This window comes from Adelges cooleyi, unplaced genomic scaffold (genome assembly GCF_023614345.1).
Source record: "Adelges cooleyi isolate 19-005CV unplaced genomic scaffold, UGA_ACOO_1.1 ACOO_flye_CR_arks_rails_tigmint_CR_PRNA_376, whole genome shotgun sequence".
NCBI lineage: Eukaryota > Metazoa > Arthropoda > Insecta > Hemiptera > Adelgidae > Adelges > Adelges cooleyi.
In genome coordinates, this window is record NW_026096053.1 from 12,624,239 (window position 1) to 12,646,075 (window position 21,837).

The window sequence follows — 21,837 nt, forward strand, 5'->3', positions numbered from 1 at the left end:
AACAGGAATATATTATGATGAAATTATTATTATAATAATATATATTAATATATTAAGTTAAATAAAAGAATAAGCATTAAAACAGAATAGGAAATCATATGTTAGGTATGTAGTAGTAAATTAATAAAACACTATCGCAAATTATTAAAAATAATACCACTTGATTTGATTTTAAAGATGTGTTAATTATGACAAAAATGATAATGAAAAAAATTAAATTATGGTTAGCTGATATTATTGATTTTACTGAAGTGATAAGGTTATTTTAAAACGCAGAAAATAATAATTAAATAGGAAACGTGTAATTTTTATAGAAGATTAGTCGTCCTATACTTATTTCATAATTCGTTTTTTTTTTTTTTTAACTGAACTCTTAAATATCTAACGGGGGCTTGTTAAAGGAAGCAACTTGGTTTATTTTTTCCTTTTATTCTTGGTGCGTTGTCGGGGAATATCCGATGTAGTACCAAACTCTCCGTTAGTGGCTGATCCCGGCATAGGATGTTGGTAGAACGAACTTAGAAATTCATCCAAATGAGGTTGGTGAAAACTATATTATAAAAATGTTATTAGAAGATTTTGTTATTTAAAAGTTTGTTCAACATTAATTTAACATACTCAAATAACGGAGTGGGCGGCGGAGGCACTTGAGTCCGCGGTTGTGGAGGCGGCGATGTGGAAACTGTTGGTTCGGGAGTTTGTTGTTTGCCCCCAAATATTATTCTGTACTGTACTGAATGTGTGTCCGCTTTCATATGCTTCAAACTACCATGCTGACAAGTGGCCCAATCGGTTATGTCGTATATACCGCCGTCCATGCAACCGTAGTATTTCCATCGCAAACCAAACATACTACTTTCTGCCCAGATATCACCGTCGCGAGCCGAATGGTTGACGTTACACAGTGCACAGAAACGTGCAGCGTACATTGGACGGCAGGATACTAGTTTTCTTTTGTGCCGTTTGCCACAACTCGTACATCTGATGGGCAAATTTCATTGGTTAAAAGACCAACACGGAAGAAAAAATAACAAGGTTGTATTACCTGATTGTATTAGCCACTTGTGCCATTTTTTCATGAAGATTCTTCAGCAATTTATTCAATTCGTCGTAATTTTCCTTAATATGTTCAATACCACTATCGTAAAGTTTACGTTTCTCCTGTTTCAAAATATTTGTTGTGTTTTAGTTTTTATGAAAATAATATAAATTTAATAAAGCCTGTTTCTTACTGGATCTCCTATCATGTTAAATGCATGAATTAAGATTTTAAAAGCTTCTTCGGCACCCGACTGATTGTTTTTATCTGGATGAACAAGAACTGCTTGTCGCTTATAATACTTCTTGATATCGTCCTCCGAAGAGTCACTAGTCACACCCAAAATACTGTACAACAAACAACAATAAACTATAATCTTAGCCATTGAAACACAATATCCACAAAACAACAATGGGGGGGGGGGATGTTTTTTGTGAGTATACCTGTAAGGATCTTTGCCTTTACAAGCTAGCAGCCTTTTTAGAGCCTCTTCACCAGTCGTTGGCAGTGGAATATTTGTCTGGAGAGTGTTGTCTGGTTGAGGATCTTTCCATCTAACCCTTGCCCAATGAGATGCACCTGTAAACGGTGCACTTATTCCAAGCCAGAACTGCGACCAACATTTTTTGCAAGAGTCAAATACTTGAGTCATGCCAGATGCCGACCTATGGGCATTTTGCATAATTAATATAAAAATTATCGTAATACTTCAATTTTTTATAATTACAAATGAATAAGTAGATGTAAACTCATAGTGATAACGTCCCATAGCAAATGAATAAACCAAAAGACCATCAAAGGGGCGTACTGTACAAGCCGGGACTGTAAATAATTGAAATACTTGCTAACTAAAAATGGTTGGGAAAAAAAATGTATATAAATTATAAAAAATTTGATATTATTTGTTGATAAATTATTTACTCATTGTATTAATGGCAGAGCTACGGGGACGCTTCTTAGTTACACGCTGATATCTAGCTTTGAACGGCAAGGCGGTAAATGTAGCCGTACTACGCGATCCTTGATTTTTGCTAGTAGTAGTTTGTTGTGGCTGAGACACAACCGAAGAAATTTTAGAAGACATTTTGTCGTTGTCAATTGCTTTTTCAGTATTGCTATCGTTACTTATAATTATGTCTGTAAATAACGTTAGATAAGTTAGTAAATCAATACAAAATGTAAAAAAAGTATACATACGGTTCACTTCAATACATCTTTTAGTGTCTTTAATAGTTTTGTCTTTTTTTATAACGCCATTCATATTGCTTGATTTTAAAGTTTTTCTCGTCTTGTTTTTGTCAACATTATCTTTATAAGGCTTAAAACTGTGACCTGTAAAATAATATTTTGTTTTCTCGAGTTTTTGATGATATGTATAAACAGTTAAACGTTACCTAAATTTTTTGGATGAGGCGTAGACTTGGTTTTAACTTTGACTTTATCTTTTTTAGTTTCTTTAGGCTTTGGTACCGGAATATTACCGTATGCATTTTCATCAGCTTCGTAATATTCAGATCCATTTAAATCTTCAGAAGAAGTCCATATTTTATCATTACTATTAATTGAAGCTTCAGATTTTTTATCTTCTTTGAATTCGATAATAGGAGTATTACGTTCTTCACTGCTGGCTGAAGAATTTTGTCTTTTCAAACCGGATTCAACTTTGGAAACCTTTGTAGAGTTTTTCTTCTTTTTAACAGCTGTCTTGGCTTTTGAAGTATTTTTAATGTCTGAAGGTGTTTCTACTTGTGTACAAACCGCTGTTTTTTTTACAGGGCCAACAGCAGGAGATTTAGCAAGAACATCAGAATAACTTGGTCGCATTGGACGGACTTCTGCAACCATTCGAACCTTCTTCACTGGAGTAGCGATTGTTTTATCCTTAAAGGGCAGTGAACTATTGTGAACATTGATTTCACATTCAGGGATCATTTCTCTTGAAGTCTGAAACGCCTGATTCCCAAATGGACTAAAAACACCTCCACTTTGAGTTTGACTCCAACTTTGAACTAAGTTTTCAATTAGAGCATCGTTGCAGGGTGTATCGAAAAGGCCATACGACGGAGTTTGGTATGATACAGGATGGCCATTATATTGTGAATGTTGATAGTAAGTATAGTTCATTTGCTGTTGCTGTTGCTGAGAAGGATGTTGTGGTGTTGGCGGCTGCTGTTGTTGTTGTTGGGGCTGTTGATGGTGATGAGGAGGAGGAGGATGATGATGATGATGATGATGTTGTGGATAAACTTGGTGGTCATAATTTACAAAACCCGGTGGCATAGGATTTTGAGGTTGCATGTACCGGTTATACTGATTAGAGTTCAAAACATATTGATTATTTGTCAAATTGATTGGTTCGGGATTATAAATGTTATGTTGTTGTTGTTGTTGTTGTTGTTGTTGTTGTTGCTGTTGTGGCGTTGCATAGTTATTAACTTGCTGCCACATAAAATCATTTGATTGTCTAGGGTTACCCAAAACCATGTAACGACCTTCATAACTTTGGAGATCCGACGTAATGTTATTAATGATATCATCGATGGAACGTTTTTTCACTGCAGATGGATGATGACCAGCGTTGTCCATTTTCGAAATCTACAAACAATTAAAAATATATATTAAATTAATTAATGTATTAGATGCACAAATAGTTAATGGTTTATAAAAAATATTAATGGTCATCATTAAAGCGAAAAAATAAAATTCTCTCGATATTAATTTATTTTTACATTAACGATGAAGTTGTTATAAAGCAGAGCTTCAGTCTAACTTTTATAAAGATATTTTACATCAAAGTATTTTAAAACCAAGTGTGGTTAATGATATTTGTTTAAGTGACAACCATTATTCAAACATCACACCAGTAAACTAATTTATTTACCTAACAATAAATTGTAATGTTATCTATTAACCAGCAATAACTATCAAGTGTTAACATAATATTAATCGGATAATTTTATAAATATTTATAGAGAAACTACGCAAATGAGAGTAACATTGAAATGTTATTACAATAATTACAGTTTTATAAAATAGCTACTTAATGCTATTGTTTTATGTTTATAGATATAGTTTCCCAGTGTTTTGCAGCCTTGACTAGACATTAAGTCTTAAAACAAAAGAACAATAGAATTTTTACCGTTAAATGCATTTTAATATAGTTAATTAATAATATGTTAATTTTTAACTAATGTATTATTTTCTAAAAAAAAAATTATGGTTTATTAAAAAACCTGCTATACATTTAAGAGTTTTTAATGTCTGATATAAATATAAAAATATGTTTTAATAACAACTTTTCTTTGGACGTAAAAAATAAGCTATTAAGAAGAAGATGTGGTGAACAAATTATGTGTATAGTATATTAGAGGTGTTAGTTAATAGAGAGATCATATTTTTTATTACTTAAAAAGTTGCATTAACTGACTAAAATAACAATTATTAAATTTAAGGAACAAATAATATGTAACAATTGAAAGCCTGTTAGTATGTCTTTATTGTCTATATTATTTGTATATTTATTATTTATTCTAACAAACTTTTCATTAATCCCAACCCACATTGTCACTAGTTTTCATTATAACATAAAGATGAACTAAGGTTAATTATCATATAAATTTGTATAATTAAATCATTCAAGCCCTATACATGGACAGTTTGCTTTTGTAAAAATCTAATGAAACACAATAGAATTATTTAAATTATTATAAAAAAATTAACAAATAAAATTATTTTACATTATATTTACGTTGTCGTACAACAGTAAATCGGTCAAGACTTATTTGAAATTTAGCATTAATAACATTAAAATATTATGATGAATGAAATAGGCGAATTTCATGAGATAAGATTGTATTATGTTGGAATACATTTAAAGATTTGTATTTTGTCAGAATTGTTCTTACCCCGGACGTCGTGATCGGTGAGTGACGGTGATGTGATCTTTACTCGGCATTAAAAATGTGTGAAAACATATTAATTTCAAAATGTCAATTCAGCATAGGGCTAACACGAGAAAATTATACGTTATAAATGTACCTCCTACGAAAAAGTCGAGATTTAATATTAAATTAGGGTTTTTTTTTTTTGTGATAAGAAAACTCACCAAAAATTGTAGTCGATGGCTGCCGGTAGCAATTGTGTCGTTCACATTATCGACGATGGTGTATTAATAAAAAGAAACACCGAGCAATTAAAAAATACTAGAAAATAAATAACAATATTCAATCAGTCGGCGGGCGGCGATCATTTTGAGAATAAAACATCATATAATACAATAATTACTAACATGCAGATGCAATCAAAACAATGGTGTCGGCCATGTTTGCGATATTCGCACGGGTCATGTGCACGAATCATCGATGAGATCCCCCGCGCTTGCCCCCTCCAAAACGTTTAAACGTGTGATACTGCAATTTATTGTTCTTCATATCATGTTAGGTGTATTCCCTTTCTTACACAGTTTCTCGTTGACTTTTTATTATTATTTTATTTACTTTTAAGGTTAGTTTCCACGCACCAATCGCGCCAGCGTACATATTTTTATGTTTTTTTCTCCGAAGTAAGTTATGTCGTCTAACCGAAATATTGTTAGGAGTCGGTTGTACTTGTTTAAAATATATTTTGCTACTTTCGTTTTGATTGCACAAAAATGTTAAACGTTTTTCAAAAAAAAAAAAAAATAAATAAATAAACGTATTGTTATTACCTTATTATGATAAGGATTGTTTTTTTTTTTGAAAAACAGAACCAAAAAATTCCTCTCCTTTTGTTATCTTATTATTCTCATAATGCCATTAAACATTTTTCATGTTAACTAATGTTCATTTACGATACATTTTAAGGAAGGGTTTAAACAATTCTACATTAAATATATATAGTTATAAACTTTATTAGAGTTTTTAATCATTATTGTTATATCGGATATAATTCATAAGCATCGAATTGAGTGAATTTGTTTTCCTAACACAATAGCATCTAGTTTTTTTTAAACACAATATCTGATAGCTTTATTATTTGTATTCGACTGTCTCCTTATAAAATAACACTATACTATTTTTAAATATTCAAGTACGAAAATAGATTAAAGAGAAATAGTTTGCTGTTTCATATGGATCCAAGCCAATTGTTGGTACATTATAAATACAAATATAGCCTGTAGGTACAAACAATTTCATTAATATTAACGACCCATTAAAATACTTATCTACATTTATAAAGCTAATTATTAAACGATAATTACGATAAGTGTAACTATGTAATTAGGCCAACCAATACAAACAACATAACGTTTTATTTTGGTAATAGAACATATTATATTAAGTATGTACTTGTGACAAAACAACATTTTATATGAACATAAATCCTATAATCGTTATGTGAAGTAAATTTATTTGTATATTTAGTTACCATGTTTGGATAATTGTTGTATTAAAAAAATTGTCAAGTTTGTAGGTTGTCATTTGACTATCAAAAATAGACGACAGTAAAAACAAACAAGGTGTATTTTTAATGCAAATAATTAAAAAATGTATATTATTTCATGTCAGGAAGTCTAAATAATAGGAACAGTTAAAGATTATTAGAATTTTAAGAAATTGATAAAAGGTTTAGTTAGCTAATTCACTCTGTACCGTGTGCATTAAAAATGGTTTGTTTAAGCACATTTCTTCCATAAAGTTTGTAAAGCACAAATAGCAAACATAATAAATTATAACAACCTCTTATTAACATTTCTCCGTTCTGTTAATTATCAATTATAATATGATGATTTATGAATATAATATGTTCCTAGCGTAGCCCAATATCTAACTAATAAGGTACTAGGATTTAATACTGCATTTTATTATTTTAAAGTGATTTAATTGGCAATTAACTAATTATTCACCGAGTGATAGACACATTGGTACAATCTCAAATTTTTTAAGACTATTTTCCACAATAAACCAAAGTTATAAAAACATTATTGACATTAAAATGCAATTGTTCGTTGTAGGTTATGAGTTGTGACACCAATGTCATGTTTTCAAAGATTAATATCAATAATTATTGATTCGTTGGTAAAGAAAAACTACTACTAAGTATTTTGTTGATTACTTATAATAATCCTAGAAGACACATTTTAAAACATTTATAAATATTTTTGAACAACTGATTTTGCTCTGGGTACTATTATTTTCATATTATCTAATTGGTACCATTGACTCTATATAGTATATATATATATATATTATAAATCAATTAATTTAATAATACATTTCTATCGACACATTTCAATCCAAGTAATTATTTATTATGTAGTATATTTAACAGGTAAAGTTGGTTGAAAAAGTCACTTGATTTATCATAAATTACAATAATAACTCCAAAACAATATTATAATTGTCGATATTTATGCAAACATAATTTATACAATGAAACACAATAATATAACTAACATAAGTATTGTAGCTATACACATTTTTTGAACGCACGATTTCGTATCGTTTCTCTGCGCAGTTTTCCTAATTTTTTTTATATTAAGTGATTAATTTGTCAAAAAGAAATACCAATCGGGTAAATGAAAAAAAAAAAATTACAATTATTAATTATCGGTGTTTCTGTTGTTGTATATATATAAAACACTGATATCGTTTATATAATGCATTGATATAAATTACTATTGATGTCGTTATTATAAATAGTTGATAATTTGCTTCGATTACTTTTTGCAAACCGATTATTTTTAAAAACAATTAAATACATTTTTAAAGTATTCATATTAGATCAGTCTAATTATCGCTTGCGCCATTTTTCCTACTCGCCGAGTTATTATTATTCATTTTACTGTAACCGGATACGATGCGGGGATCATTGTTTGCACTACTTCCGGACACAACCACGTCCGCTTCCTCGTCCGACGATAAGTTATCCAAGTCGTGACTCTGCGAGTTAGACTCGGCCACGTCCACGAAAGTCGCACTTAGCTCACCGGACAATTTACTGACCCGGTTGTGTGTCACGTCGTACATGTAAATTTCTTTTCCACTCGCTTTACCGATTGGCCTGAAAATCGATATAAATACATAATTTTATTCATCTAGTAAACATAATACTGCAACATTTTTGTAGTCTAACAATAATCAAAATCCTCACTTTTTGGTTTTGGAATTAAAACATTTTATTGTAATTTGAATTGGTTTTAAAACGGTTTAAAAGTGTAAAAATCAGTGTTGGGCAAATTTTAATCTGATTAATGATTAATGATTACAATTAATAATTGTAATCAATAATCATAGTGTTGGATTAATGTAATCATATAAATGTAATCACGATTACATATGAACCATCTAGTTTCAAATCCAGTCCTAAGACATTTTGACAACATGTTTGTTTTTTAAGTGACCACAATGTATTGCATGTTATGTAAAACTGTTATTGAATATCAAATAAAGAATACAAATAATTCAAACTGTGTTTGTTTGAAAATCTTGGTTGGTTCTATCTAAAGAAATTATTTGTTGTTTTGTGAAAACTTTCCAAAGTTGTATAGCTGGTTTTGAAACTAGGCGCCTCATATATGATTACATTAATCATATAAATGTAATCATGATTATATTTATGGTTACATTAATCATTTAATTGTAATCATGAAATGATTAATAATTACATTTTATTAACCGCCCTAGGTTTTCTTTATTACATATCGACGCGTCGTACGAAAAATAGCACCGTTCCATTCCAATAAAATATAAATTAACTACTTACTAAATAAAAATTACTAAAATATAAATAAACTTCTTGTTGGCTAATGAAATATTTAGAAAAAGCAGAATTAAAAAAATAATTTTTCCAAGGGATTATAAAGGTTAAATCACCGTGGAACACTCTATATAATATGTTTATATATTATATATTTTAGAGAAAGCCTGGGGCGGTTAAACAATTTTTTTTTTAATTTTCATGATTACAATTGAATGATTAATGTAATCATGATTACTGATTACTTTTACAAAATGATTAATGATTACAAAATGTAATCATGATTACTGATTACTTTTACAAAACGATTAATGATTAATTTAATCATAATTACATTGTTGTAATCGATTACGTAATTTAATCTTAGAGTAATCGATTACGCCCAACATTGGTAAAAATGGAGTGAGAATAAAAAATCAAGTGACACACCGCATCACAACTTACTTTGTGACCAAGAGGATAACGGACTGCTCGTTGGTCGGGGTATTTTTCTCTTTTTCTAGCCAAGTCTGGAAATTACTTGCACTCGGATCCTTGACAAGGTTCTTGACCACGTCGCCTACGATGAAATGAACGCCTTTCACTTTGACCGCGGTATTTCTGGACGACCGGCTCTGATCTTCCGGCAAATCATAACCCACGGGCGACAGAATCACTACACTTCCGATGGCCTTGTTTTTCAATAACGGCGAGTTGGGTATTGGGAACTGTGAACCGTTCACGTTAAGCGGTAGAAACCGATTGTATCCGGTGTCGTTTAAAACGACCGGATTGAGTGTTTGAGCTTTTGGCCTGTCCGCAACATATTTGTTTTCGATATTTTTACCTTCCTCGGTTGCCGGATCGTATTTGATGACTTTCATTTGGACGTTTGTGCTGTTTGGCGGAAGCGCAATCGACGGCACCGGGGCACTGCCTTGTCCGTATAAATTTTCCAAAGCTTCTGGAGGCAAACTTTCGATCGGTATGTCGCCGACTTTGTCGTAGTCCAATATTTGAATGTCGGCGTTACTCAGAATACCAGACGAAAGCAGTTGTTCCCGGAGTTCGTCCGGGACTTCGTCGGGAAGAGCGGCAATGTTTTTGGTATTTGTTTTCGTCGACTCGTTTTTGGTCGGTTCTGCGGCTGTCGGTTTAGGCGGCGGAGGGCCAGTCGTGGAAGCTAGTGTGCTGCGGTCTTTGTACTGAGACGTTACATAGGATACAGGTTTTTCAGTGGTCTTAAGTATGGTCTTGTGTGTAGCGTCTATAGCGTTTTTCACCGTGCTCGCGCTGGCGGTTTCTTTGTTTTCTTGAAGTTTAGCAAAATGCTGAGGATGATTCATTACTTGCCACGGACCGTTGTCTGTACGGAAAGAATTTTGTTCCGGTTGTTTTGGTTGATGTTTGTTATAATTTTCTATAAATTGACCAGATTGAGCTGATTGGTGATGTGTTTCCAGTTTGAATCCACTCGACGGAGTCAAATGAAATTGAGGAATTGATGTAGCTTTGACGTTTTCAGAGTTAAACTGTTGCGACTTTAATGGCTGTTGTTGGAACTGTGTAACGGCCGACTTAACTTCCGGATTGAATTGTGGTTGTTGTTGAAATATTGTTGGGTTGTTGCTTATGGGTAAACGGATTTCCGGTCTGTACTGTTGTTGAAATTGTATTTGTTGAAAAGGTTGTTGTTGAAACAGCTGTGGCTGTTGAAATTGCGGTTGCTGGAACTGAATTTGTTGAAATTGGGGTTGATGAAATTGTGGTTGGTGGAATTGTGGGGCTTGGAATTGAGATTGCTGAATTTTCTGCGGTTGTTGTTGCTGCTGCTGCTGATGTTGCTGTGGGGGAAATTTCAAATCTACTGTATGTTTAGTACCGACGGGTTGGTTGTTGAAATTAACTGGAAATTGTGGAGGTTGAACAGGTGGCCGTCTATCGCTTGGCACAAATGGATTGTTTGAATTTGGTGGTACACTCGGCGGATTGGTTGGAGGATTATGTGGTCTGAAATTGATAATGTTTTGATTGCCCCTGTTTTCAAACGGTCTATCTTGATTTGCGTTATTTTCAAACGGACGGTTTAAAATTGGACGGTTTTGAGTAGGCCGGATCTCTAAAGGTCTATTTTGAATAGGTTGTGATTCAAATGGTCTATTCTGACCAGGTCGATTATCAAAAGGTTGGTCCGAAATAGGACGACTTTCGAAAGGTTTATTATCAAAAATAATTTCTTGCGGAGGTCTATTTTCAAGGGGGTGGTTTGGGTTTGGGCGATTTTCAAAAGGATTATTTAAAAATGGTCTTTCTTGATTAGGCTGGACAAATCTTTCTTGATTAGGCTGGACAAGTCTTTCTTGATTAGGCTGGACAAATCTTTCTTGATTAGGCTGGACTGGTCTTTCGATAAACGTGCCTGGGTTCCTAGGTGGTGGGTTTAATTGGAAAGCTGGAACCCTTTGAGGATTAAACTGTTGTGGTAAATTATCATTAAGTTGTTGTGGTTTTTGTTCTACGATACCTGCAAAATTGTTTTGTTGCGGTTTATATTGTTGTTTACTTGATGTTGGATCACGAATAGGCACTGGGCCTTGGAAATTTGAATGGGGGTGTTCTTCTCTGAAAAAAGTTTGAACTTGAGGTTCAGGGTTTTTAAACGATTGTTGTTGTGTTGGATGTTCAAAGTTAGGTCTCTGGTTATTGCTGTTTGGTTGAGGCTGATTGGAAATCTGTGGCGATTCAAAATTATTACTCCTTTGATAATCTGCATGTTGTGCATTAGGAGGAGGAGGTTGAACGTAACTTCTTTTGAACTCTTGATCCGCATTTTTGAACTTACGTTGTTGTTCGCTCGGTTCGCTGACCGAATCTCTTTTTTGCGCTTCGTCCAACGTGGACCCCCATTTTTCTTCGGTTTTCCCAAACGTCACTCGAAGACCGGTTCCGTGGTACACCTCGGAGTCTGGTTTTATTATCGTCCTGAACGTCGTGCTAGAAGTCGGCGCTTCCGTGGCGTAACTGTATTGCGGTGCGACTTCTGTAGCGTATGTCGTTTCACTTTCACTCGCCGTTTCGGAACTGGGCGTTATGGCCGGCACGGGCGGCTCGTAGATGATATCATCTTCTTTGTCGCCGTACGAATTCGGATTTTTCTTGTATTTCACGTAGAACACCTGAACCGGTTCCTTCGGGGGACGCGTAACAGGTGTAGGCGGTGGCGTGGGCGGCGCCGGCAGCGATTCGTTCGACTCTTTTATGATAATTTCGATAATCGGTTCTGGCTCTTTGTAATAGTCGTGTTGAAATGGCACGCCATAACCGGTGCCGGGCACCCCGTAGTCTGTGGATATTCTCGGTTCAGAACCACCTACATAGCCGCTGCTGACGAGTAATTTCCCTAAAGAAGCGTTATTGGCAGCAGCAGCAGCGTTGAGGTAAAGGGGATCCTGCTGCGAATAGTGTACCATAGGTTCCATTTTCACAGCGTACGGTGGCACGGCGGCTTGCTTGTGTTTCCAATTGTTCGAATTGTTTTGGTCCCATAGCGATGAAGGTTTAATGATGCTTTTGGGCCTATCCGCTATCAGTCTTGACTGATCAATGTTTCGCAGACAAATCGCATTCGTGAACAATCCGATCAGCAAGCAAACCTAGAACGTGTTACACATTGTATGGTACAATTATAATAAACAAAAAAAAAAATAGTAATGTACACGTGAGAAAAAAAAACGTTCAAGATGGATGCGCTAATGATGTAATAGAGTTACTTTAACGATGGCCACGATGCGTTTAATGGTCGATTAAGATTATCCGGTGCAGTAACTACTGTAATAAGGGAAGACCGCGCGAACAATAGTGATCTTGTGTTTGAATGAATCTTGCCAAGATCTTGTTAAGAAAAAAAAAACAAGACAATGAGAGAAAACCGTGCGAATTCTTGACAACATGAATTAACAATGGTCAAATTGTCGAAGTTCTAACAAAAAAAATCTCTCTGGCATTGGATTGACACTTCCCGTATTACAGTAATAATAATAATAATATAACATATAGCCAAAACTGTAGAAATATTTTTACTATTCTATATAATTAGTTATGGTATTTATAATAGTAATTTTTTTTGTTTGTGGACATTAGAAAATACGATTTCAAATCAATGAGATTACTCTAACATGAAAAAATCAATAAAAAATAATTATATTCACTGTGAGTACTAATCGATAATATACATTTGTTTTACATAAATATCAAATTAATCAAAGTTAATGTTATTAATTTTATTTTATTTCGAATTTTTATGTAATTATAAATCTATTAGTAGCCACTATAGAAAAAAAATGTTATCCATTTAAAATACTTAAATAATCTGTATTGCAACTAACTAGCCAATAAAAGAAAAAACACAAGTGTATGTTTCAAATTAATTACCCGTTAATTTAATAGGCTATTATTTTTATTATCATTAGGCTGTTAAAAAGACATAATTCATAAAAGCTTTCAAAATATTACTATTATTTAAACTGTTCAACATATACAGCTCGTGCTATATATTTTATATTATTTATATGATTAAATTAAAAATAATGTAAACTATATAATATGTTATTTTTCTACTTTAAATAAGTTTTCTTTTCCAGAATTGTTTAATGCAATCGAAACGATTTTTTAAGTACATTTTTCTTATTGGTCTAAGCTGTTGTATGCAATTTTCACTGTTATGACTCACAGAATTGGCTCTTTTTGGAAAAAAATATCACTAGTCTAACACCTTTTTACTACAGCACCCATAGATATGTATATTCTAAAGTCGGTTTTGTATAAAAGTTTAATAGCCGACTAACTAACTTCACTGGACAATGATCTACCGGATCGGTCGGTATATTGCATTTGAATGAGCCATTAAATTTATCAATTTCATGTGTAACTCGGCGTATTTAAATGGATATTTATTGATCGGAACGTTTAAAAATAAAACAAGTATCACATAGTATGAGGTATGGGAATTTTTAAGTATGCGTGGCAAAAAATCTATTGAATATAATATATTGTATTTATTCACTTACCCGCAGAAGTCGATGCGATTCAACCATAGTGTCTTCGGGTTTTTCGGTTAAACAATTAGTTTTTAAATACGTCTTACGGTCTTCATAGCTGAGTTATACACAAATATGTACACAGAGTACGAGTAAACCAAAAAAAAATTAACTGAAACGAAAATCACTTGTATAATAACAAAAAAAAAAAAAAAGTAACAATTATACTGTATAGCCGTTTAGGAAATTCATGCGCGATCGCCTGTTGATTATTAATTTTTAACGTGTAAATTATATTATTATAGTAACACACAATCTTCTGTTCACGGAAGAGTTTTGACCTGTGCAACCGACTGTCGAAAACTGGTCACTTTCTTCTTGGGCGCTATATTCACACCCGCTACTACTCCGAGGATGCCCAAGATTCCCTACCTAAATCTACCATTATTTTATTTTTTTTTTTGTACATAAGATACTTTCGTTTGGAATGTTTGCCGCCGCCGCTAATCTTTGCTTTTTAATAAGTGGTATGAACAGATAATCAGACACACGAACGGTTAAATCGTTTTTGAAAGGCGAAGGGTTTGATTTTTAGATAATAATAATAATATATAGATACTTTATTATTACATCCATTTGTTTCTCTAATAGCATATACCTCCTACCTACGTCGTAGGTGACAGGTGTACCCACAAGGATCTTTCTCTTTTATTTTTAACAATATATATATATAATATTATAAGATCCACTTTAACCATTTATCATCCGTTTCAATAGAACAAAACACTCGAAGAGTGCATTTTCAAACAAACTCTTATAGAATTATTGTTATAGGTAGACAATAGCAACTAGATTTTCCACTTCACACCGGATTTCAATTTTAGATTAATTAGGTATGCAGGTACTTAATAAACCCCAAAACCGCACTGAACCTTTTTGGAGGAGTTTTTAATTAGAGCCCCTAACTGTGCTATTGAATATTACAGAGTATGAAATGAAACTAACTCAATTCAAAATGAACTCAACAACATTAAAAAAACACGTCTTTATGAAATATTATTTGTATTGACGGGTATTCGTTTGGAATATATTACTGTATTTACATATTGACTAGTGAGTTCATTTGTTTTGAGTACATTTATTTTAATTTACTGAATTTACTGAATCAACACAATCTGTTAGATTTTTATCATAAATATATTTGTATTAATAATAATAAAAAAATGTAGTAGTATAAGGTGGGTGTTCCTACTTATTTCGCATTGGTAAAATGTAAAGAAAAGGAAATATTTATAATCAAAATAAACAAAACACACAATGGAATATTATATTCATTATACAGATAGTTTGTGTATTATTATAAATTGGTTCCTACGTAATAGCTGTTCGGTTCGGTGTCTAAATTATGAACATAAGAATCGTAATGCATCAATAAGGAACTATAAACATACCCACTGTATTAAGTGAGTACTGAAATTACATAATAATAATAATAATAATAATAATGTTTAATGTGTATTTATTTATATATAGAGGGAGATATATATAAAGATATAAATATATAGATATAATATGTGTAACAGTAGTTACAAATAACGCATTCAATTATTTTTCCTATTAAAATTCTGAACTCGCTTATGACAACATTATTGTCATAACGAATAAAAATAATAATTCCAAGCTCTTTAGAAATTGCAAACGGTATTTGTCGATTGAACGTGTTTCAAAATATACGATACCTATAACTATAATATTATATTATATTGAATGACAGCAGTAGATAATAATAATACGGCCATAATTGTATCATAAATAGCAATTCGCGTGAGATGAATAATTATTATGCCACTCTATCACGCAACTTGGTCCACGATAAATATTTTCACAAGATATCAGACCGAAAAGCCCTGGTGCAGCCATTCATTTTGTGGGTTTCAGACCCACGTTACTATTGGAAGTCTAATAAGTTAATAGGCACGCAAAACGTATCTTACTAGCAGATAATTCGATCAAATATTATTGAAAAGACATATTGTCTATTGGGAAATAGATATCTTTGTCGTTGCTCGATACGCATAGGGCGGAAAAAAATGTATTATTATAGAAAGACAAACATTTTTAATACGGTCCAAAATTTTCCTAAAGACAAGCCATAATATTTTGTTTAAAATTCGTTATTTCAAGCTGTAATAAAAAAAAAAAAAAATCCGGTTGATTTTCATACTAATTATACCCATTAAACGCGAGTAAATTTTATCATACATTTTGTCACCTTTTTGTGAGTGAACGGCTGAACAAAATTGATCATATGAGATATCAGTAGTTTGGGAAAGTTGTATAGAAGGGAACGGGCAAATAAACATATTGATTGAATACTTTCTTAGTTATAAGCAAAATAACACAACATTGCTGAGGTCTCGAGATACTTGTTTTATCATATTTATACTGAGTTAACCAAGTGTTATTGTTGGGATACTATTTCGTGTAAGATAACCAAACTAATCCTGGCCAACTGCTCTCTTTCTTCTAGTCTAGACCCATGCCCGAATCACAAAATGAGTCTTTTAAATAATCACAAAAATTAAATTTATCTATATACCTAGCAATTAACGAGGTGTTGATGCTAGAAAAAGTAAAACAAATTGGGCCCAACACAAGCATAATTTATTGAGAACGAGTACATATAAAAGTATAGAGTAGCCAATTTTGGTATTGGTATAGAAAAAATACTCATGCAGTAAGCCTTAACTTTTAACCTAACTAAATAACCCGAAATATTCAGTTAACTTAATCATCAATACTTTATTTGGCATAACTAAACAAACAAAATAAATAATTATTTACTGAATTTACAAGCATGGTATATTAAAATATATATCGGGAACTCGTGTCCAGTTAGTTCTATTTACAATTTTTTGGAATTTTTTTTTGACATCTAGCTTGTACATTCTATTTGGTTAAGTGTTTTATACATCAAGGACTTGATAAGTTGAAAATTAAACAAGCGATAGAGTTCGAATAAATTGAGTCAACATTAGACATTTTACAATAGGATTTAAATATATGGTATAGTATTTTTATACAAAAACATTTATTTGTACAAAATTATTATTAAAATTTAATGAAATTTATTTTTTATTTTTTACATAGAATCTTTTAGATAGATCTCAGTACCTAGTAATAAATATATTTTCTATCAACGAATACGCTAATAAGGAGGGAAGGCGAATTATGTGTTATAAGGACTGTCAATTATCATCGCGATAGCCTACAGCTCATTGGCAAACAACGTTTAATTATAATTAATTTCGAAAAAACCTCAATGTAACTGAATTTAATAATAAACAAGTTAATTCGAAATTCTCGCGGATAGTTTTCCAAACGCTCTCGCTCGTTTCGTGTCGGCCAATAGACAATTATTATTATATTATTTTTGCGCTCCTCTTAAAATATAAACCGATAGCGTTTCCTCGCGTTTACCGGGCCGTAACGATTTGTCCATATAATAGTGTAATTGTTACCGTTTACACGAGACCGGCGTGCGAAGATTCCACGCTGCCGGACACTGTCGTCGAGCATCTCGAGGAGAAATAAAAAAAACAGCGTCCGTTCGCAATAATAATAAATAGGTATATAAAATATATATAATAACAGCTTTAGGTGGATAATCGCGCGGAGTGACGTAAAAATGGCATCCATATAAATGCAATAACCGGGTGTGTTGTATGTGTACCTATCTATAGCCGGCAGTGGTGAAAGGGGATAACAACCATCATAGCTCACCATGCCCGCAGGCGTAATACAATACACGAGGAACAGAACATCATCATCGTCGTCGTCGGCATTGGTAAAAAATATATAAAAAAATATATGTAAAAAGAAATAAAAAAAAACGTAGGTACATGTATTTTTCACTGCCGTGGCGAGAGAGAAATGAAAGTATGGCCCGGGTCATCGTGGGGTCAACGCAGTCGCGCTACGGTGTGTAATGACGGCAGGTAATAGTCGAGGGAAATAAAAAGTTTTATCGCCACCTTACATGGGAAACGGTTTGCGATTGCGGTGTCTATAACGTTTACGCACGCACGTTCTCTATGAAGATGTTACGACGCGATTATGACCGTTTCCGTTAAACGGATTAGAAAAAATAAATAAAAAAATCCTTACTAAAAAATACATTTTGTATAAATATATTATCAAGTATGCACAATGTATTTGCTTTATCTAGAGAGACTATTATCGCTGGATTATCATGAACCGTTGCGCAACAAGTTATCGTGTGGTTTTCAATAACGCACTAGGATGAATAAAATACTAATATGTAATATTATAATGAATATAGACACATAACTGGACACTGTGCGTCTTCCTGCATATGCGGGTACCTTACCGATAATATTCTACACGTTTTATGTATATTTACCAGAAAAATAAACAACAATAACAAACGCTGCTCGCGTGGCACTATAAACTTTCACCGACAAAGTTGCCAAAGCGAGCCTTATTAATATAATATATGCAAAAGTACTTATGCAGTGTGCACACAACACATTGAACATTGCACATTGCACACGAGGTAAAACTACATGGTACACGCAATGTGAATTTTAATTTTACAATTTAGCTCAAATACCCTGGGGTGCGGGAAGTCGACAGTCACAGTTAAGTTAGGGTCGCAAGCTACAACATAGAATCACAATATCAGTCAGTTGTTAATATTTCATTGAAAAGTTGTTGTGATATTCTATAATAACTGATGACAAATCACAAAGTTTGCATTGTATTAAAACGGCGAGAATAAAAAATCAATTTCAAATATTCCTTGCCGTCTGCAGATCAATCATAGACCGAGGAAACAAATTAGATACCTATTATATGTGTGTGTGTGTGTGTTTTTTCTATTATGTAGCAATTATCATAATTGGCACGTGCGTCGTGCACGTTCATGACAAGTGTGACGTTGAATTTATCGAAAGTTATTGTTGTGTGTAGTAGTAACTAGTATAGGTAGTAGTAGTCTGTAGTAGCAGTAAAGAATATTAATAATTCATTGGCATACCTGTAGTCGTTTTGTGGGAGGCAGACGCTGGCTGTAGGAAGAAAGAGTGAAATATATTGTACAAGTATAACTGAAAAGGATGATTTTTTTTTTTTTTTTGCTTTCATACAAAACAATCGTTTTCACTTTCAATACAACGGCCACGACGCACGAGGACGGAAGTGAAAATCTAGTGGGAGCATTGGTAAACAAAAAAGCTCAACGAATATGTGTATATTTTATTTTATTCCAATAGCTGATGCAAAGTACACAAAGTTTTCTAAAAAAATCTTCAAGACAAATAATAGGTACTATAAATTTAAAAAAAAAAATCTAATAGCCTAACCTTATTATTTTATGCTACTTAGAGGAGATGACGCGGTCACGTAACACAAGATATTATGTCATGTCGTGTACATATAAAATATCGTCAGTTACTGCGGCTTCTTTTAATGCGTCAATAAAAAGATGACTACCCATTTAAATGTGAATTTGAAATATGAATGTTGTTGCACAAACAGAAATCAAATTTGATGGCAGTGAAAGTCAACCAGAACAATAAATCGTGTGTATCTGACCAGTATCGGCCATCATTCACACTATAGCGGTACCTACTCAAATGTTGTGTCCCTATCAGTCTATTTGGACAGCATGGTGTAGTTGATTAATATAGGTGGCATAATTCATATTGCATAGTTCTGTTGTTTTTTTTTTTTTTAAATCAATTCCATTTCACTTATCGGTTACACAAATTTTACACAAAATCATAATTTACATTATAGCCGAATCGAACTAGGTAATTGTGTTGAAGATAAATACACAAAATAACTTAATAATTTAAATTACACACATTGTGTCGTCGAGATAAATAGAACAACTTTTAATTATAAAAGCGTAACTTAGACACAATATAGAGAACTCTATCTATGTATAATATGTGCATTTAAAATTACCGAATATTAAACATATTTAAGTTTAATCTAGGCAGTAGCAATACCGAAAATTGATCAAGTATAAAGAATATAACTTTTATAATATTCATATGTTTAGTGTTCGCACAGTTTGTTAGAAATGTACTCGGTATTTCTATGCATACTATGTAAAATATTGACAATTAAGTTAAAGTTTATTGTGTAATTACCTTATTCAGTTAACTTAATTGGTTAGTCTCGTTTCGTTTTAAATTTATTTCCAAAATTTTAACTGGAGCTAAAACTATTCACTGTAGATTATTGTGTATACTTATACACAATACTACTATACTACTATAAGTACCTATTATTATTTACTGCGGGCAGTGGATTCTTTGTTGAAAGTTAAATTAGATTTATCAGATTTCTATTTTCTGAAAAAAACAGTTCTTACCTTTACAAGTGTAGCTTGATTAAATTTTCAAATAGAAAATAATTTCTTTGGAAATAAAATTGGATACTTTAAGGTAGCATAGTAAAAGCATTAATTGTAAATATTATATTACATATTTGTTCTGGACTATAGTATTTATAATCAATGGTAAAAGTTAACCAATTGAGCGGGGAAAGCGTTTGAAAAATATTTCTGACTATATAATTGATATATGACGTGTACAGTCAAAATTACCAATATGTAAAAACATTCAGAATCAAAATAGGTACTTCAAGTGTATACTCATCGCTTACAATAATACAGCCGATGCTCTTTTTTGACGTTTATAAAATTTAATTACCACAAAATTCATATACAATTTGGGTGTTTTTGTAAATTGTATATTATGTAATTGTTTGGAAACGGTTTTGGCATAAATATCATATTAATAGTATAATAGCAATTTCAATGGCCGACGAGAAAGCAATCTCTCGGATTGTAATTACTATCACTGGTAAACAATAATTTACATTTTACTTACAGGTTGCAATACTATTGGTGGTCATATATTCTCATGTTTAGGTATTTCTTGAATGGTTACAGACGATTGAGCATTTCAAGATTAGTGTAGTTGACCGCAAATCAAAAGATTACATTTTTTTGCTACGTTTTACATGTCAATATTATAAGAGTACCGGTTTTCATGCTCAGCTAATGTTATACTATTATTATGTTAGAATAAAAAAAAACCTGTGCACGCGTTTGACTGCGTGGCGCCGGGTAATTGTTCATTTACTTGAATAGTGTGAAAAAAATATGGGTAAACATCGACTATAAAATATTATACTGTATGCAAAAATGTTATACTATACTGTTGTGGTGTAATATACCTTTTTCTTAATAGCCGTCGAGTGTAATAATATTATGCAGGTAGCGGTACAGATGCTTGTATGCAAAATATGTATATAGTAAGTAGAGCACAATAACAATATTATAAATAGGGCGCACATTCTAATCGACTATTGGTATTATCGTACAAACGAGAGACGTTTACAATAATCCATTAGTCATCATAACATAATAAAATAATCACAATAAAACTGTAACAATAACTACATAGAACACATTATTTTGTTTGTTACATATTTTGAATGCCATTTTTTTTTGTGATGTATGGCAAAAGAATGTTGGACTACTTCATTTTGTGTTAAATTTGTCTCAGTAAATGCAATTTTTTAGAAAAACTGAGCACACTTGGCTAATAATATGAAGCAATAATGTTATACTCATTTCAATGACGTAACTTCACAAACTTGAGCAATAAAAAATATATATTATGACATCACAAAAAATGACATTTTATGAGTTTTTAATAAACTGATCATTTACATACAACCATAATTTGGTTAACGTACATAGTATGTTAATTTAAAACTACTTATGTACATTGTAAATGAGACTTTTAATCCAAAAATACCTTCTGTTTTTATTGGTTTGGGTCGTAAGTCGTTACTGGTTACTGTTTTTGTATTTAATATGCTCTTTAATTACGTGACTATAGTTATTTTAAAGAAGTGTATTTGATTTTTATCATTTCAATGTGTACACCTATATCATAATATAGCTATGAGATACTATTGTTTTTTTTATTGTTTTCCATA

The 21,837-nt window shown here is 32.1% G+C and overlaps 2 protein-coding genes across 3 annotated transcripts; both read right to left on the reverse strand.

Annotated features, from left to right (window-relative positions):
• Positions 1-63: 63 nt before the first annotated feature.
• LOC126840877 (dnaJ homolog dnj-5) lies at positions 64-5,412 on the reverse strand. Of its 2 annotated transcripts, XM_050576864.1 has the most exons (12): positions 5,328-5,412; positions 5,145-5,241; positions 4,945-5,080; positions 2,434-3,634; positions 2,237-2,371; positions 1,961-2,176; positions 1,767-1,887; positions 1,483-1,704; positions 1,233-1,386; positions 1,046-1,161; positions 619-981; positions 64-550 (listed from the first exon to the last, which is right to left on the reverse strand). In XM_050576864.1, the coding sequence occupies exons 4-12, from the start codon at positions 3,623-3,625 to the stop codon at positions 415-417; spliced, it is 2,655 nt and encodes an 884-aa protein (XP_050432821.1). In that variant the 5' UTR covers positions 3,626-3,634; positions 4,945-5,080; positions 5,145-5,241; positions 5,328-5,412; the 3' UTR covers positions 64-414. The 2 variants fall into 2 exon arrangements, with proteins under 2 accessions (XP_050432821.1, XP_050432820.1); XM_050576863.1 differs by lacking the exon at positions 4,945-5,080 and having other exon boundaries at positions 5,145-5,386.
• Positions 5,413-7,309: 1,897 nt separating this feature from the next.
• Positions 7,310-20,932, reverse strand: LOC126840876 (RNA-binding protein 33-like). The gene is made up of 4 exons (XM_050576862.1): positions 20,718-20,932; positions 13,825-13,966; positions 9,224-12,411; positions 7,310-8,083 (listed from the first exon to the last, which is right to left on the reverse strand). Exons 2-4 carry the CDS (start codon positions 13,849-13,851, stop codon positions 7,810-7,812), a joined length of 3,489 nt encoding a protein of 1,162 aa, XP_050432819.1. The 5' UTR covers positions 13,852-13,966; positions 20,718-20,932; the 3' UTR covers positions 7,310-7,809.
• Between the last annotated feature and the right edge of the window lie 905 nt (positions 20,933-21,837).